The 19436-nt window shown below is 40.9% G+C and overlaps 1 protein-coding gene across 6 annotated transcripts; it reads left to right on the plus strand.

Moving 5' to 3' along the window:
- The first annotated feature begins 298 nt into the window (after positions 1-298).
- Positions 299-17305, plus strand: LOC110534364 (butyrophilin subfamily 3 member A1). 6 transcript variants are annotated; one of them, XM_036933464.1, is made up of 19 exons: positions 299-562; positions 1592-1654; positions 1856-2209; positions 2781-2945; positions 8331-8465; positions 8641-8730; positions 8893-8934; positions 9028-9057; positions 9827-9847; positions 9945-10010; positions 12925-12990; positions 13237-13302; positions 13560-13625; positions 13883-13948; positions 14193-14258; positions 14516-14581; positions 14840-14905; positions 15342-15368; positions 15996-17305. In XM_036933464.1, the coding sequence occupies exons 1-19, from the start codon at positions 523-525 to the stop codon at positions 16514-16516; spliced, it is 2016 nt and encodes a 671-aa protein (XP_036789359.1). In that variant the 5' UTR covers positions 299-522; the 3' UTR covers positions 16517-17305. The 6 variants fall into 6 exon arrangements, with proteins under 6 accessions (XP_036789359.1, XP_036789362.1, XP_036789360.1 ...); XM_036933467.1 differs by lacking the exon at positions 14840-14905; XM_036933465.1 differs by lacking the exon at positions 13560-13625 and having other exon boundaries at positions 300-562.
- The last annotated feature ends 2131 nt before the right edge of the window (positions 17306-19436 follow it).

The raw sequence follows: 19436 nt of genomic DNA on the forward strand, positions 1-19436 counted from the left end.
CCCTTCTATTTATTTAGAGCTTTCTACATTGGTGTGTATTTTTTCATAATCTCTTTGGTATTCAGAGTTTGAGTGTAAAGAAAAAATCAGGGATGGGGATTATGTAATGGGGCACACCCCAATGATTTATTTCCCCTGTGGTTACATGATTTGTGAACATGTCGATTTGATGGCTTTCCAGGTCGTCTTTTCACAGTCACCTTACACATATTATCAGATCTCACAACACCTGGATAAGGGTTTAACATTTCCGGAATCACATCAATATGGTATAGCAATCTTCTGAGATGCGTAGTGTCAAAGTCACCTTTTGTCAACCATTAACCCATGTTACTGCAAGAAACGGGAAAGTGAAAGCACAATGAAATATATAGGGAGTGGGCAAGAAAAATGACTTTCGTGTTGACTAACTATTCTATTTGCTTTCTCATTTTACGGTAGAATTTAAATGCACGGGATGTATGTTGGATGGTCATGAATCTATAGGATCATCGGAGGATCCCTAAAGTGAGGATACATTTGATGTTTACGACCGTTGGAAATCGAGGCACCATGCACTTAGGTACAAATCCATTTTCTATGACTTCTCTAGTAAAAGATTAGTTAACATTTAAATGAAAGGTTATCAGTTACCTCTTAATTGAAAAAAGTTATGCTTCTTCTATTCCCCCTTCTCACAACTCTTCACTTGCTTTTGTCTATTAAGAAATGTTATTTATGTAACATAAATGCCCCTTGGATTTGTTGCATTTGTTGTTTTCCTTTCACAAGTGATAGGACAATTTGTTCGATTTATTCTCTGTGTATTATTTCTAGTAATTACTATTAGGAATCGATTCTGTATTATTACATTCAACTTCGTTAAAATGACTACTGTGCGTGTACTTTCCTAAAATGGCTGCTAGTGCTAGTGTGGCTATTTAACCAATATACTGTAGCAGTAGTAAAAATATAAAAACCAATGTCTGAAAGTCCAAAGTTCAGCCTCACAGGCTCCATCTGATCATTCACCTTCACCTGGTTGCTAATGAACCCAATAGCTTCACTTCTGAGACAAAAGGCGGGATCTGATTTGACCATGAGTGTACAAAACATTAGGAACATCTGCTCTTTTCATGATTGACTGACCAAGTGAATCCAGGTGAAAGTTATGATATTTTATTGATGTCAGTATAGATGAAGTAAATTAGATGGATTTTTACACCTTGAGACATGGATTGTGTATGTGTGCCATTCAGAGGGTGAATGGGCAACACAAAATATTTTAGGTGCCTTTGAACGGGGTATGGTAGTCGGTGCCAGGCGCACCGGTTTAAGTGTGTCAAGAACTGCAACGCTGCTGTTTTTTTCACGCTCAACCGTTTCCTGTATGTATGAAGAATGGTCCACCACCCGAAGGACATACAGCTAACTTGACACAACTGTGGGAAGCATTGGAGTCAACATGGGCATAATCATTATGACAATTTTTTAAACTTTATTGGTAAAGTATTTTGATACTTTGTATGTACCTACAATGTTTCTCTCTCTCAGGCTACCGCACACCTAAATCGTGATAATGTCATTTTGATGTCCTTTATATTTTATACAGGGTTGTGTCTGAGGGTGCTGATACTGGCTACTCTCACAGTTCCCATCAGAGCTGCTCAACCTGGTGAGAATGTTTACACTGTTAATTTCATCAGTAACTCAAATAAATGGTTTCCGGGACACAGATTAATCTTAGTCTGGGATTAAAGTCATTTTAATGGAGATCCAGGTTAGGCCAAGCTGAATCTGTGTCCAGGAAACTGTCCGTGGGAGTCTGGCACAAATAAGTCACCCTCCCCCCCCCCCCGTGTCTCTCCTTCTCCAGCCCAGGAGACATTCACCTTAACTGTCCCTGATGGTCCAACTTCAACCCTGTCTGGCTCCTCTGTCTCTCTACTCTGTGAACTCTCACCTATCTTCAATGTGGAGCCAATGGAGGTGCGCTGGTACCGTTCCAGTAACTCCCACAGTCCTGCCTTGTTGTACAAAGATCACAAGATCCAGGAGGCCCCGATGGACCCTCAGTACAGGGGCAGGGTGTCTCTAACTGGGGGGATGGAGAGAGGGAATGTTTCCCTGACACTGGAGAGGGTCACACTGGAAGACAGGGGGGAGTATGTGTGCCAAGTCAGCAGTGAACAGTGGTATGAAAAGGCCAGTGTCTTCCTCACAGTGAATGGTAAGGGTTATCGCTCAAATTGATGGTGAAACTGTGTATTGTGGTGTCACCCCCAAAGCACCTGATCCTAGATCAGCACTCCTACTCTGATATACTTCTGAATAGAGGCCTAGTAGTCTTTGGTACCACAGAGTAAAAACAAAATGGCAGTTACATTTGCCACCTCTCAGTTTACAATTGCATTAGGGGTACAGCCACTACTTTAGCCTTATATAACCCCCAGAAAATATGTATGGAAGTCATAGGGGCATCCATGTAATGTAAAATAATGGGCAAACCATCCTTTAAGTGATTTGAGTTGTTTGGCCATGACTTTTAGAAAAATGCCTTGATGCCCCTATCACTCCCATTGCATTTGAGCTAGCAGTGGCTAAATATAGCTGGAGTTTGAAATGGTTGTTTAAAAGAAAACCAAACCATAGAATACAGTTTCTCCTGGCCCATAGACTACCTTGCGAGGAACCATCTAACAATACATTGTAAAATACATATCTGGCATTCTTCCAATTTATTCTGTCATTCAATCTGTGTCCTAATAGTTGTGGCTTATCCCCTTTCATCTGTCCATTAGTAACAGGTAGTGAACCAGTTCTCTCTGTTGCTGAAGCAAGAGGAGGAGGAGGTCAGATGAACGTTACCTGTTCATCAGAGGGATGGTCACCACAACCTAAACTCACCTGGAGAAACAAAGAGGGGACAGAGATCAGAAATGAACAAGAAGTGCTCAACACTTCTGGTGATTACATTTGGATACTTCCTCACACTGTCTCTGCTCTGCTGACACAAATGTTCTAGTACCTGTGGTTTGGGTTAAAAATCTAACCTGGGTTGTGGTGTACTTTCAGTTACACTACTTTGTGTAAATTGATGGGTTCGGATTTCTGAACTTTGAATATTAATAATCATGCTAAATCAAATCAAATGTTATTTGTCACATACACATGGTTAGCAGATGTTAATGCGAGTGTAGCGAAATGCTTGTGCTTCTAGTTCCGACAATGCAGTAATAACCAACAAGTAATCTAACTAACAATTCCAAAACTACTGTCTTGTACACAGTGTGAGGGGATAAAGAATATGTACATAAGGATATATGAATGAGTGATGGTACAGAGCAGCATAGGCAAGATACAGTAGATGGTATCGAGTACAGTATATACATATGAAATGAGTATGTAAACAAAGTGGCATAGTTAAAGTGGCTAGTGATACATGTATTACATAAGGATACAGTCGATGATATAGAGTACAGTATATACGTATGCATATGAGATGAATAATGTAGGGTAAGTAACATTATATAAGGTAGCATTGTTTAAAGTGGCTAGTGATATATTTACATCATTTCCCATCAATTCCCGTTATTAAAGTGGCTGGAGTTGAGTCAGTGTCAGTGTGTTGGCAGCAGCCACTCAATGTTAGTGGTGGCTGTTTAACAGTCTGATGGCCTTGAGATAGAAGCTGTTTTTCAGTCTCTCGGTCCCAGCTTTGATGCACCTGTACTGACCTCGCCTTCTGGATGATAGCGGGGTGAACAGGCAGTGGCTCGGGTGGTTGATGTCCTTGATGATCTTTATGGCCTTCCTGTGACATCGGGTGGTGTAGGTGTCCTGGAGGGCAGGTAGTTTGCCCCCGGTGATGCGTTGTGCAGACCTCACTACCCTCTGGAGAGCCTTACGGTTGAGGGCGGAGCAGTTGCCGGTGATACAGCCCGCCAGGATGCTCTCGATTGTGCATCTGTAGAAGTTTGTGAGTGCTTTTGGTGACAAGCCAAATTTCTTCAGCCTCCTGAGGTTGAAGAGGCGCTGCTGCGCCTTCTTCACAATGCTGTCTGTGTGAGTGGACCAATTCAGTTTGTCTGTGATGTGTATGCCGAGGAACTTAAAACTTGCTACCCTCTCCACTACTGTTCCATCGATGTGGATAGGGGGGTGTTCCCTCTGCTGTTTCCTGAAGTCCACAATCATCTCCTTAGTTTTGTTGACGTTGAGTGTGAGGTTATTTTCCTGACACCACACTCCGAGGGCCCTCACCTCCTCCCTGTAGGCCGTCTCGTCGTTGTTGGTAATCAAGCCTACCACTGTTGTGTCGTCCGCAAACTTGATGATTGAGTTGGAGGCGTGCGTGGCCACGCAGTCGTGGGTGAACAGGGAGTACAGGAGAGGGCTCAGAACGCACCCCCTTTGGGGCCCCAGTGTTGAGGATCAGCGGGGTGGAGATGTTGTTACCTACCCTCACCACCTGGGGGTGGCCCGTCAGGAAGTCGGGTACCCAGTTGCACAGGGCGGGGTCGAGACCCAGGGTCTCGAGCTTGATGACGAGTTTGGAGGGTACTATGGTGTTAAATGCTGAGCTGTAGTCGATGAACAGCATTCTCACATAGGTATTCCTCTTGTCCAGATGGGTTAGGGCAGTGTGCAGTGTGGTTGAGATTGCATCTTCTGTGGACCTATTTGGGCGGTAAGCAAATTGGAGTGGGTCTAGGGTGTCAGGTAGGGTGGAGGTGATATGGTCCTTGACTAGTCTCTCAAAGCACTTCATGATGATGGAAATGAGTGCTACGGGGCGGTAGTCGTTTAGCTCAGTTAGCTTTCTTGGGAACAGGAACAATGGTGGCCCTCTTGAAGCATGTGGGAACAGCAGACTGGTATAGGGATTGATTGAATATGTCCGTAAACACACCGGCCAGCTGGTCTGCGCATGCTCTGAGGGCGCGGCTGGGGATGCCGTCTGGGCCTGCAGCCTTGCGAGGGTTAACACGTTTAAATGTCTTACTCACCTCGGCTGCAGTGAAGGAGAGACCGCAAGTTTTCGTTGCAGGCCGTGTCAGTGGCACTGTATTGTCCTCAAAGCGGGCAAAAAAGTTATTTAGTCTGCCTGGGAGCAGGACATGCTGGTCCGTGACTGGGCTGGATTTCTTCCTGTAGTCCGTGATTGACTGTAGACCCTGCCACATGCCTCTTGTGTCTGAGCCGTTGAATTGAGATTCTACTTTGTCTCTGTACTGACGCTTAGCTTGTTTGATAGCCTTGCGGAGGGAATAGCTGCACTGTTTGTATTCGGTCATGTTACCAGACACCTTGCCCTGATTAAAAGCAGTGGTTCGCGCTTTCAGTTTCACGCGAATGCTGCCATCAATCCACGGTTTCTGGTTAGGGAATGTTTTAATCGTTGCTATGGGAACGACATCTTCAACGCACGTTCTAATGAACTCGCACACCGAATCAGCGTATTTGTCAATGTTGTTGTCTGACGCAATACGAAACATGTCCCAGTCCACGTGATGGAAGCAGTCTTGGAGTGTGGAGTCAGCTTGGTCGGACCAGCGTTGGACAGACCTCAGCGTGGGAGCCTCTTGTTTTAGTTTCTGTCTGTAGGCAGGGATCAACAAAATGGAGTCGTGGTCAGCTTTTCCGAAAGGGGGGCGGGGCAGGGCCTTATATGCGTCGCGGAAGTTAGAGTAACAATGATCCAAGGTCTTTCCACCCCTGGTTGTGCAATCGATATGCTGATAAAATTTAGGGAGTCTTGTTTTCAGATTAGCCTTGTTAAAATCCCCAGCTACAATGAATGCAGCCTCCGGATAAATGGTTTCCAGTTTGCAAAGAGTCAAATAAAGTTCATTCAGAGCCAACGATGTGTCTGCTTGGGGGGGGATATATACGGCTGTGATTATAATCGAAGAGAATTCTCTTGGTAGATAATGCGGTCTACATTTGATTGTGAGGAATTCTAAGTCAGGTGAACAGAAGGATTTGAGTTCCTGTATGTTTCTTTTATCACACCATGTCACGTTAGTCATAAGGCATACGCCCCCGCCCCTCTTCTTACCAGAAAGATGTTTGTTTCTGTCTGCGCGATGCGTGGAGAAACCTGTTGGCTGCACCGCCTCGGATAGCGTCTCTCCAGTAAGCCACGTTTCCGTGAAGCAAAGAACGTTACAGTCTCTGATGTCCCTCTGGAATGCTACCCTTGCTCAGATTTCATCAACCTTGTTGTCAAGAGACTGGACATTGGCAAGAAGAATGCTAGGGAATGGTGCACGGTGTGCCCGTCTCCGGAGTCTGACCAGAAGACCGCCTCGTTTCCCTCTTTTTCGGAGTCGTTTTTTTGGGTCGCTGCATGGGATCCGCTCCGTTGTCCTGTTTGTAAGGCAGAACACAGGATCTGCGTCGCGAAAAACATATTCTTGGTCGTACTGATGGTGAGTTGACGCTGATCTTATATTCAGTAGTTCTTCTCGACTGTATGTAATGAAACCTAAGACGACCTGGGGTACTAATGTAAGAAATAACACGTAAAAAAACAAAAAACTGTATAGTTTCCTAGGAACGCGAAGCGAGGCGGCCATCTCTGTCGGCGCCGGAAGTAAGAGAAATGTGGGGTGCCGCAGTCTTGGGTCTACACCAGAAGTTAATGGTTATCTGTAGGAGGAATGTATTTTTTACATTTTACTAGGTAAGTCAGTTAAGAGCAAAGTCTTATTTACGATGACTGGCTAGGAACAGTGGATTAACTGCCTTGTTCAGGGACAGAATACAGATTTTTACCTTGTCAGCTCGGGGATGTAGCAACCTTTCGGTTACTGGCCCAACAAACTAACCACTAGGCTACCTACCACCCCAAAATAAACGTTTAAAAAAATGTAAAAAGCGGGACACCAGTCGACAACATCTGGTGAAATTGGAGGGCGCTCAATTCGAATAAAAGTTGTAATATTAAACATTCATGAAAATACAAGTGTCTTACATCATTCAAAAGCTTAGAATCTTGTTAATCAAACGTTGTTTTCCGATTCATAATAGGCTTTACAGCGAAAGCATAGCGTGTGATTGTCTGCTGATAGCACCCCACAGGAACATATTTGTCAACCAGCACAGGCGTCACAAAATCACAAATAGCGATAAAATAAATCACTTACTTTTGAAGATCTTCCTCTGTTTGCAATCCCAAGGGTCCCAGCTACACAATGAATGGTCATTTTGTTAAAGTCCTTCATTTTATCCTAAAAGGTCTGTTTAGTTGGCGCCATTGATTTCAGTAATCCACTCGTTCAACATGCAGACAAAGGAATCCCAAAAGCTACCGGTAAACTTTGTCGAAACCAGTCAAACAACGTTTCTAATTAATCCTCAGATACTCTCATATCTAAATAAATTATAATTCATACGGAAAGTAGTATGTTAAGTTGGAAAGGAAAATAACGAAAAGCGCGCCCTCATTCACGCTCGCCAAAACACTACTTTTTTTTGTAGCTCTCTTCAGAGAAACTACAATTTCTTGTTCTTTTTTCAAAAAAACAAGCCTGAAGTCTTGCATAAAGACTGTTGACATCTAGTGGAAGCCATAGGTAATGCACTCTTCGAGACGGAAATACATATGAGCAATAGGTTTGCATTGGAAGAGCCTGGGAGCTAAAAATATAAAAATATTGGCTTTTCACCTGCTATATTAATTCCGTTATACTCACAGACATTATTTTAACAGTTTTAGAAACATCAAAGTGTTTTATATCCAATGCTACTAATTACATGCATACCCTATCCCAGAGTTTAAGAACCTATTCTTATTTACAATGACGGCCTAGGAACAGTGGGTTAACTGCCTTGTTCAGAACGACAGATTTTTACCTTGTCAGCTCAGGGATTTGATCAAGCAACCTTTCGGTTACTGGCCCAACGCTCTAACCACTAGGCTATCTGTCACCCCAAAATGGTAGATGATGTTAAGCTTGGAATGTACTGAGTACAGGGACAGATGATCATATGTTGGCAGGGACTGATAATGGTGAGCTGTGCATTACTGAGGAAGGGGGTTGAGGTCAGTTCAGGTCACAATAAGGGAGAAGGAACAGTTTATTGCCCGTATCCCTTAACTTCCTGCCTAGCAATAAACATGTAATGTTTAGAGAGAAGCAGGAGACTCCACCTAAATTGGGGTGTATACAGTATATTACCACTGGTGGAAATATGTTTTTGTCTGTTCAGATGTTCGATCCTTTGGGCTGAATCAACTTGGTTGGAGCTTTCATAGAGTCCGTCATTTTCTTACTCTTGATATTTAGAACCCAACAAAGTCAATGTGAATATTTTGATTTCCCCTCCCTATCTTTCTGTATCAGATCCCCATGGCTTGGTGAGTGTCAGTAGTTGGCTGCTGTATGCTTCCTCATACTCCGATTGGCTCGCCTGTACAGTCTCTCTGTCTGAGGAGGCGAAGAGAGAGGGCAGAATTCTGCCACATACAGCTGTACCTGGTGAGTTAGTCTCCTACACAAACATCCTACCAACGATCAGATCCCTCTCTCCCCATCCCACAGACACTAGTTTAGAGGAGGATGAACATGTTGAAGAGGTGTTTCACTTAATTTCACTGTGATGATGTTCTGTCTTGAGAGCTTTAGAGGCATTTGATCCATGTTATATGTGCAGGAGTCTACAAAGAGGCCTTCATTGTGACTCTGATCCTGTCTCTGGTCATCATCTGTGCTCTGTGCTCTGTCATCCTGTGCAAACGAAGAGGTATCTGGAATTCAGTCATATTAGTGTTTGTGATTTAATTATAAGAGCAAGTTATATCAGTAATAATGACCCTATAGAGAAATGATTTTGACAAAAGTCATTATTGAAACAATAATAAAAAAAAGTCAATATTGAAACAATAATATTTGTTTAATCTTTTAGGGTCCATGTGGTCTTCATCCCAAAAGTCCAGAAACCGTTCAGGTAGTGTATTTCATCTGATAAATAAACTAAGAATGAAGTTATGAGTTATGACATAATTTTGACAATATTTTGACAAATGTGTCTCTATTTCAGATCAAACTGAGCTGGGACAGAGGCCGGCAGGTAATTGTTTCATTTTGATCTCTGGGTGAAGGCTTTGATAAGATACATGTAACTAACTTATTTTTGAGAAAACCTTTCCATTGAAACGAAGCCTGATATGCACATATCTCAATAGGATTTGACTCTACTTGTTCCACAATTGACCTTTTTACAGTAACTTTGACCTTTTCCATTCAATAGAGAAAAATAAAACTATTGCGGGTTGTTCACTATCATGATGATAGAATTGTATAACTTTGATAATCATTAGTAGCCTAGTTTTGTATGAATTAAATATTTATGATTAGTAAATTGCAGGATAATTACCTAAATGCGCTCTGGTAGGGGCAGAAAGCAAAGAACAGATACCAAATACAGAAGAGATAGCAGCTGGTGTTGAAATTAATCTGGAAGGTATTAAGTAATAGGGAAAAACATTTCTTTACCCTCTAAAATGTGTCATGCCAAAAGTGCAGAAACAGTATCTCATCTGATCTGTGTGATAAATAAACTAAGTGTGAGATGAGTTATGACAACATAAACCCTGACGGATTTCATGTTGACATGATTGTGTCTCTATATTTCAAATCAAACTGAGCTAGGACATGGGCCGGCAGGTAACTGTTTTATTCGGGTCTCACGGTGAAATGCTAGTACATGCTAATAACTTAGTTTTGAGGAAACATTCCATTGACACCAAGCATAATATGCACATATCTCAATAGGGATTGACTCTCCCTGTTCCACAATTCACCTTTTTACAATAACTTTCACCTTTTCCATTCAACAGAGACAGAACACCTAATTGAAGGTAATGTTCACTTATAATATACTGTATATGATATTACATAACTTTGATAATGTAGTAAACTGACGAATACCAATATTACCTAAATGTGCTCCGTTAGGGGCAGTAAACACAGTGCAGACACCTACTGAACAGAGACCATCTGGAAATGATGTTAATCTGGAAGGTAAAGTAATAGGAGAACAGATATATGTCCCTTTTAGTTGTATAATTTGATTATAATTTGTCATTATCACAATAGGATTTGACTGTCCCAGTTCCACATTCACCTTTTTCCAATAACTTTCACCTTTTCCATTCAACAGAAGCAAGAAACCTAATTGAATGTAATGTTCACTGATGATATACTGTATATCACATATGTCAGAGTCAAGGCCCGCGGGCCACATCCGGCCCGCAAGAAGGTTTTTTACGGCCCCTGGGATGATCTTGATTTATTATTAGAACCGGCCCGCAGCAAGCCGGCAGCCCGCAGATCTTTTACACGCACCAATACTACATTTCCCACAATGCAAAGGTGACGCACCGAGCAGTAGGCTGCTTCATTTCAATATTTATTGGCACAGCAGTCGTCAGCATCACAGTAAAATTAACTTTCAGATACCCATCAAAAATGGCAAAACGGAAGGTGGATACTGAGAACCGGGGGTTTCAAACAAGGTGGGAGTCGGAGTATATGTTCACGAAGGTAGCTGGAAAACCTGTGTGTCTTCTGTGTGGAGAAAGTGTGGCGGTACTGAAAGAGTATAATCTGAGACGACATTATGAAACGAAACACGCGGACAAAAACAAGAATATGGACATGGAACAAAGGCTACAAAAGGCAGAGGAATTAAAATGAGGCCTCAAATCTCGACAGGCTCTGTTCAAAAAAGCCAAATCACAAGGCCAGGCTGCTGTCAAGGCCAGTTTTATTTTGGCAGAAGAGATCGCTAAATCAGCCCGGCCATTTACGGAGGGGGATTTCATCAAAAACTGCATGATTAAAGTTTGTGACGAAGTTTGCCCAGAAAAAAGGCAACTCTTTTTAAATGTGAGTCTGAGCAGAAACACCATTGCCGAGAGAGTAGACCAGTTGTCCATCAATCTAAAAGAGCAGCTTGTGAAAAAGGGAAAAGATTTTATTGCATATTCCTTGGCTGTGGATGAGAGCACCGACATTTCTGACATTGCCCAGTTGTCAATTTTCATCCGCGGAGTGGACTCCAGCCTAAGCGTGACAGAGGAGTTTTTGGCTTTACGTCCTATGCATGGCACAACTACGGGGCATGATTTGTATGAAGAGGTGTCAAGATGTGTAAATGAGATGGAGCTGCCTTGGGAAAAACTCGTGGGTTTGACAACCGACGGAGCACCTGCGATGTGTGGACACAGGAGCGGACTGGTGGCGAAGATACGGGAAAAGATGCAAGAGGAAAACGCGACAGGTGAGCTGACAGCTTATCATTGTATCATACACCAGGAAGCGTTGTGCGGTAAAGCCTTGAAAATGGAGCATGTAATGAGCATCATCACGCGCACAGTTAACTTTATCAGAGCCAAAGGTTTGAATCACCGCCAGTTCAAGGCATTTCTGACGGAGTTAGAAACGGAGCATGGTGATTTGCCTTATCACACAGAGGTGCGATGGCTAAGCCAGGGAAAGGTGCTTCAAAGATGTTTCGAGCTTCGTGAGGAGATTTGTCTATTCTTGGACAGCAAAGGGAAAGACACAACACAACTCCGAGACGAAATGTTTCTGTGTGAAATGGCTTTTCTGTGTGACATTACGAGTCATCTGAATGCAATAAACTTGCAGCTGCAGGGTCGGGATCGTGTCATCTCTGATATGTACAGTACAGTGAAGGCATTTAAAACCAAACTGACTCTGTGGGAGACGCAGATGCGGAAAGAAAATTTGAGCCACTTTCCCAGCTGCCAGACCATGAAAGAGAAGCTCTCTACCAGTGCGTTCCCGAGCACACAGTTGGCTGATAAAATAGGTATGCTTACCACTGACTTTCGACGCCGATTTGCTGACTTTGAAGCACAAAAAAGCAGGTTGGAACTGCTCGGTAACCCATTTGCTGTTGACGTGGAAAGCTCACCACCAAACCTCCAAATGGAGTTGATTGACCTCCAATGCAATGATGCACTGAGGGAAAAATATGCGGCAGTGGGTGCTGCGGAGTTTGCCCGTTTCCTCCCCGGCACAATGCCCCAGCTGCGCATCCAGGCTGCTCAAACGTTGTCTATGTTTGGCAGCACATACCTGTGTGAACAACTGTTTTCTTTGATGAACCTGAACAAAACATCACACAGAAGTCGACTTACTGCTGAACACCTCCACTCAATTCTGAGGATTTCTTCAGCTCAGAGCCTTACCCCGAACATTGATGAACTTGTGGAAAAGATGGGACACCACCAAGTATCACCCTCAACCTCAAACAAGTGAACATTACTGTGCAATCACATATTTAGAGTTTTTACTCAGTTCAAGTTTAAAAGTTAAAATTTAATATTTGTTTTCACTGCATGTTACTTCTCCTTAAACAAAGTGTTGTTTTTGATTAATAGATTTTTGCACTTTATTTTTTTGTATTTCAATCCAATTATATTTTAAAAATATTTCAGTTGAGTGGATGATAGAAAATTGCTATTATTGTTTTTTCTTTGAAGTAAATTTAGCCCACTTTTGCTAAAATAGAAAATATAGTCTACTGATGGTGCCTTGAATACCGGTTTCTTTCATTTAATGTTCATGTTATGGGGATATTTATATAAAGGAAATTTGTCTTTTGTGTCTGTTGAAAATTAAAGATTACTGACAGAGCCATAAGAAAATATTGCTTTATTTATCTGATCATATTGTAATATATTTGTTAGGTTTTCAGTAGGTTCAATTAGGTTCACTAGACTATATGCGTCATTTAAAAAATTTTCAATTAACATTCGAACAGTCCGGCCCTCGTCTTGTAGCTGATTTTTTTATTTGGCCCTCCGTCCATTTGACTTTGACACCCCTGCTGTATATGATATAACATAACTTTGATAATGTAGTAACTGATGAATACCAATATTACCTAAATGTGCTCCGTTAGGGGCAGAAAACACAGTCCTGACACCTACTGAACAGAGGGCAGCTGGAAAAGAATTCAATTTGGAAGGTAAAGTAACGGGATAAGAAATTATAATTTCCTTTATAATTGTATAATTTGATGATCATTTGTCATTATCACAATTGGATTTGACTGTCCCAGTTCCACATCCACCTTTTTACAACCACTTTCACCTTTTCCATTCAACAGAGACAAAGAACCTAATTTGAATGTAATGTTCACTCGTGATATACTGTATATATAATAATGTTGTAACCTAATGAATTTCAATATCACCTAAATGTGCTCCGTTAGGGGCAGTAAACACAGTGCAGACACCTGCTGAACAGAGAGCAGCTGGAAATGATGTTCATCTGGAAGGTAAAGTAATAGGAGAACAAATATATGTCCCTTTTAGTTGTATAATTTGATTATAATTTGTCATTATCACAATAGGATTTGACTGTCCCAGTTCCACATTCACCTTTTTAAAATAGCTTTCACCTTTTCCATTCAACAGATGAAAAAAAGCTAATTGAAATTAATGTTCACTCATGATATACTGTATATGATACAATATAACTTTGATAATGTAATAAACTGATGAATTGTTACATTACCTAAATGTGCTCGGTTAGGGGCAGAAAACGCAGTGCTGACACCTACTGAACAGGCAGCTGCTGGAAAAGATTTGAATCTGGAAGGTAAAGTAACAGGATAAGAAATTAATTTCCTTCATAATTGTATAATTTGATGATAATTTGTCATTATCACTATTGGATTTGACTGTCCCAGTTCCACATTCACCTTTTTCCAATAACTTTCACCTTTTCCATTCAACAGGAGCAAAAAACCTAATTGGATGTAATGTTCACTGATGATATACTGTATATGATATAATATAACTTTGATAATGTAGTAAACTGACAAATACCAATATTACCTAAATGTGCTCCGTTAGGGGCAGAAAACACAGTGCTGACACCTACTGAACAGAGAGCAGCTGGAAAAGAATTCAATTTGGAAGGTAAAGTAACAGGATAAGAAATTAATTTCCTTCATAATTGTATAATTTGATGATCATTTGTCATTATCACAATTGGATTTGACTGTCCCAGTTCCACATCCACCTTTTTACAACCACTTTCACCTTTTCCATTCAACAGAGACAAAGAACCTAATTTGAATGTAATGTTCACTCGTGATATACTGTATATATAATAATGTTGTAACCTAATGAATTTCAATATTACCTAAATGTGCTCCGTTAGGGGCAGTAAACACAGTGCAGACACCTACTGAACAGAGAGCAGCTGGAAAAGATGTTCATCTGAAAGGTAAAGTAATAGGAGAACAAATATATGTCCCTTTTAATTGTATAATTTCATGATAATTTGACATAATCGCAGTAGGATTTGACTGTCCCAGTTCCACCTGATCTTTTTCCAATAACTTTCACCTTTTCCATTCAACAGAAGCAAAAAACCTAATTTGAAATTAACGTTCACTCATGAAATACTGTAAATTATCAAATATAACGTTGATAATGTGGTAACCTGATGCATTTTTACATTACCTAATTGTGCTCCGTTAGGGGCAGAAAACACTTTGCTGACACCTACTGAACAGAGAGCAGCTGGAAATGATGTTCATCTGGAAGGTGAAGTAATAGGAGAAAAAATATATGTCCCTTTAAGGTTTTTATTTTGATGATAATTTGACATAATTCCAATAGGATTTGACTGTCCCAGTTCCACATTCACCTTTTTACAATAACTTTCACCTTTTCCATTCAACAGAAGCAAAAACCTAATTGAAATTAATTTTCACTCATGATATACTGTATATATGATATAATATAACGTTGGTAATGTGGTAACCTGATGGATTTTTTAATTACCTAAATGTGCTCCGTTAGGGGCAGAGAACACAGTGCAGACACCTACTGAACAGAGAGCAGCTGGAAAAGAAGTTAATCTGAAAGGTAAAGTAATAGGAGAACAAATATATAACCCCTTTAATTGTATACTTTGACATAATCGCGATAGGATTTGACTGTCCCTTTTCCACATTCACCTTTTTACAATAACGTTCACCTTTTCCATTCAAGAGACAAAAAACATAATTGAATGTAATGTTCACTCATTATATACTGAATATGATATATTATAACTTTGATAATGTAGTAGTAACCTGATGAATTTCAATATTACCTAAATGCGCTCCGTTAGTGGCAGACAACACAGTGAAGACTGGGGGGAAAAAATGTATTACCCTTTACATTGTATAATTTACAGTGTTTGCATTTTCATTAAACTAAGTCTGCTGACATGTTGGAGCGCATTAAACCATTTATAGTTGATATAATTTTTGGAAGAATTGAAATACTGGACACTCACAATTTACTTTTTTAAATGCAGATTGGCACCAGGTGAAAGGATTCAAAGGTAAAATAAAATCTCAGTAGGACAGGAAATCTGTTTGTTCATTAGATTATTACTTTATACAGGTAACAACCTAAATAAAGGAAACCATCAAAGTGTCTTAATAGGGTGTTGGGCCTCCACCAGCTACCAGGACAGCTTCATTACGCATTGGCATAGATTCTACAAGTGTCTGGAGCTCTTGTTGATGGTTGAAAACGCTGTCTCAGGCTCTGCTCCAGAATCACCCATTATTGTTAAATTGAGTTGAGATCTGGTGAGTGAGATGGCCATGGCATATGGTTTACATTGTGTTCATGATCATCAAACCATTGTGACCACTCGTGTCCTGTGGGGGAAGTGTCATTCTATTAGAGACCTCTCCCTTCAGGATAAAAATGTGTCAGAATAGGTTGAATGTGATCACTCAGAATGGATAGTAGTTATTGACGTTTACCTGGCCCTCTCAGGGGTTGAGTGGACCTAAACCATGCCAGGAAAAAGCACCCCACACCATAACAGATAACCAGAAACTTAAATTACTCAAGTGTTTCCTTTATTTTGGTAGTTACCTATAGGTCCACATTATCTGAAATCTTTACCAATCCATCCCATCATATTGTGTGAATGAAATAAATATTGTCTTTCTAGTTCCCCCAGAGAACATCATTCTGGATGAAAAGACTGCGCACCCTGCTATTAGAGTCAATCAAGGAAAGCGGGCTTGTTACATTAAAGAAAAAGATACGGAGAAACCCTCTGTTAGAACGCATCTCCATGTGTTTTCTAAAGAGAGTTTCAGTTCAGGACAACACTATTGGGAAGTGAAGGTAAAGGATTCATCAACAGAAAAACTGTCATGGTATGTTGGTGTGGCCAGAGAAAATGTTGAGAGAAGACCTACTGTTCCTTTAACTCCACAGAATGGATTTTGGATTCTTTCTTATGATAAAGAAAAAGGTTTCCAAGTCAATACCGACCCTCAACCACCAATAACTGTGGCAGAGCTCACTATTGTGGGAGTGTTTCTAGACTGTGACAGACACACTCTGTCTTTTTATAATGTTGATACAAAGTCACTTCTTTACACTTTTACTGATGTGAAGACATCCAACTACTTTCCTGTGTTCAGCCCGGGACAGCGTGACAAATACACAATAAGAATAATTTGAAAGCATACCCAAACCCCTTTCACACCACTGAGTCAAGTTGAGCTGTACTGCGCTGGCCTGGTTAAGCATCCAGTGTAGTTGCGGTGGCTGTGCTGGAAAGGACAATGTGAAAGGAAAATATCAGGGGCTGCACAGTGTCGGTTGGGTCAGCACGATAGTGTGAAAAGGGTCTGAGATGGAGGTGAAATTCATGTCAAATGAGACATGCATTGAGCACATTTTGTGTTCAGTGATTCTCAGTTGTAAATGTGTGTATTTTTTTCCCCATGGATAGTTGAACAAACCCAATTGGAAAATGAATGGAGTTTTGATATGTTTTTGGGATAAATGTTGAAAATAGGGTCTGTGGTAAACACAGGCTTAGGAGCTAATCGTCATCAGCTAACGTCACTTAGATTTTTTTGAAAGCATTTATGTAATTAGAAAAAACACAAAAGGCTACATTCATAACGTTCCTATTAACTGTTGGATATTATCTCAGATCAAAATGTATAACATCCCCTAAGCCTGTGTTAACCTCAGATGCTATTTTGCATTTTTCCCAAAAACCCTATTCTTTCCCCCTAAGAATGGCTGAATGAACCAAAGCTTACTCAAACAAATCTTTTACGACTAAAAATTGCAGTTTTATATAATCAACCAAATATCTTTGACTTTTTTCTATCTGTAGCTAGATTATGAATGTATACTGTGAAGCTACTCTTAGTACAAGTTAGCAATATACTTTGCATTCTTCAGTTCTGTTAAAATGTTGTCCCAATTAATAAATAAAATAAATCTGTTGATAAAGTTTAACATTTGAATGTACTGAGCAAAAATATAAAATGCAACAATTTTAAAGATTGTACTTAGTTACAGTTCATATAAGGAAATTAGTCAATTGAAATACACTGCTCCAAAAAATAAAGGGAACACTAAAATAACATATTCTAGATCTGAATGAATGAAATATTCTTATGAAATACTTTTTTCTTTACATAGTTGAATGTGCTGACAACAAAATCACACAAATTATCAATGGAAATCAAATTCAACCCATGGAGGTCTGGATTTGGAGTCACACTCAAAATTAAAAGTGGAAAACCACACTACAGGCTGATCCAACTTTGATGTAATGTCCTTAAAACAAGTCAAAATGAGGCTCAGTAGTGTGTGTGGCCTCCACGTGCCTGTATGAGCTCCCTACAACGCCTGGGCATGCTCCTGATGAGGTGGCAGATGGTCTCCTGAGGGATCTCCTCCCAGACCTGGACTAAAGCATCCGCCAAGTCCTGGACAGTCTGTGGTGCAACGTGGCGTTGGTGGATGGAGCGAGACATGATGTCCCAGATGTGCTCAATTGGATTCAGGTCTGGGGAACGGGCGGGCCAGTCCATAGCATCAATGCCTTCCTCTTGCAGGAACTGCTGACACACTCCAGCCACATGAGGTCTAGCATTGTCTTGCATTAGGAGGAACCCAGGGCCAACCGCACCAGCATATGGTCTCACAAGGGGTTTGAGGATCTCATCTCGGTACCTAATGGCAGTCAGGCTACCTCTGGCGAGCACATGGAGGGCTGTGCGGCCCCACAAAGAAATGCCACCCCACACCATGACTGACCCACTGCCAAACCGGTCATGCTGGAGGATGTTGCAGGCAGCAGAACGTTCTCCACGGCGTCTCCAGACTCTGTCACGTCGGTCACATGTGCTCAGTGTGAACCAGCTTTCATCTGTGAAGAGCACAGGGCGCCAGTGGCGAATACTTGGTGGAAGCACCATTGACATCCATCACAGCAGTGAATCATTTAGAATAAAATTATACTCAGCACAACTCAGGGAAGCATATATCCTTTGTTTTAGTCAAAATTGCTCAAGCTCAGTAAATTTGGTTGGGAGTCATTCATGGACAGCAATATTTAAACGTGGATTTTTAAGCAAATTTATGTCAGGACTGAGACTAGAAAATAAAAGCACACTCTAGGAGCTCAGATGCAAAAATGTAATTACCAACGTTTCGACAGCCAAGTCAGGGTATAATCACAAACACTGCGGGATGACTTGTTTATATAGTGTCAAAAGGCACAGGTGTCTGTAATCATGGCCAAGAATGGCCTAATATCATTGGTTAATTCTCAAAAATTAAAATGGCCTACAAAGAACAGCATACAAACAACAAATGGATAGCATACGATCATAAATTCATTTTAGACTACACAAGCTTACAAACAATTACAATGGCAAAGTCACAATAATCACAAGAATGGCTTCAGATCAGTCTACATTGAGACCTAAGGGAACAAGGGTCTTTAAGTTAAAGATCCAGGCAGCCTCTCGTTTTAACTATAAATTATCAAGGTCACCCCCTCTCCTAGGGAGGGTGACATGTTCAATGCCAATATAACACATAGGCGAAATCGAGTGGCCTGCCTCCAAGAAGTGGGCCGTATTAGGCAAGTTTTTGCACCTAATGAGAGACTAGACCACTGAGGAACACTAAGTCACTATGGTCTGTCTTTGGCATTAACCTTTGTCTAATTGTCCTGCTAAAAATACAACTTTCCCAGGGTCAGGTTTTCACTGTTTACATGGCCTTTGGAGTGGATTTTGTAACACAGGCTTCCTGTTCATTGTGTTATACAGGCCAGTAATGTGGAGTAAATGGTGGCAGCATCATGTTATGGCTATGCTTGTCACCGGTAGGGACTGGAGATGTTGTCATTCCTGACTTAATGCTTGACAATAAGAGACTAAGTTTGAATGTTGCTGTCATCAATAATTCCCAACCAAATTGACTGAGCTTGAGAATTAGATTTGATATTTTAGTAGATGCTCTTATCCAGAGTGACTTACAGGAGAAATTAAGTACCTTGCTGAAGGGCATATCGATAGATGTTTTACCTAGTCGGCTCAGGATTCGAACCAGCAACCTTTAGGGT

Source organism: Oncorhynchus mykiss, chromosome 10 (genome assembly GCF_013265735.2).
Source record: "Oncorhynchus mykiss isolate Arlee chromosome 10, USDA_OmykA_1.1, whole genome shotgun sequence".
NCBI classification, from domain to species: Eukaryota; Metazoa; Chordata; class Actinopteri; order Salmoniformes; family Salmonidae; genus Oncorhynchus; species Oncorhynchus mykiss.

What these genes read in the sequence shown, in the direction of transcription:
- LOC110534364 (XM_036933464.1), top strand. Translation starts at nt 523, where the DNA reads ATGTTTACGACCGTTGGAAATCGAGGCACCATGCACTTAG. An exon ending in TCGAGGCACCATGCACTTAG is followed by an intron (nt 563 to 1,591) that starts GTACAAATCCAT and finishes TATTTTATACAG; the next exon opens with GGTTGTGTCTGAGGGTGCTG. An exon ending in AAATGATGTTCATCTGGAAG is followed by an intron (nt 14,582 to 14,839) that starts GTGAAGTAATAG and finishes GTGCTCCGTTAG; the next exon opens with GGGCAGAGAACACAGTGCAG.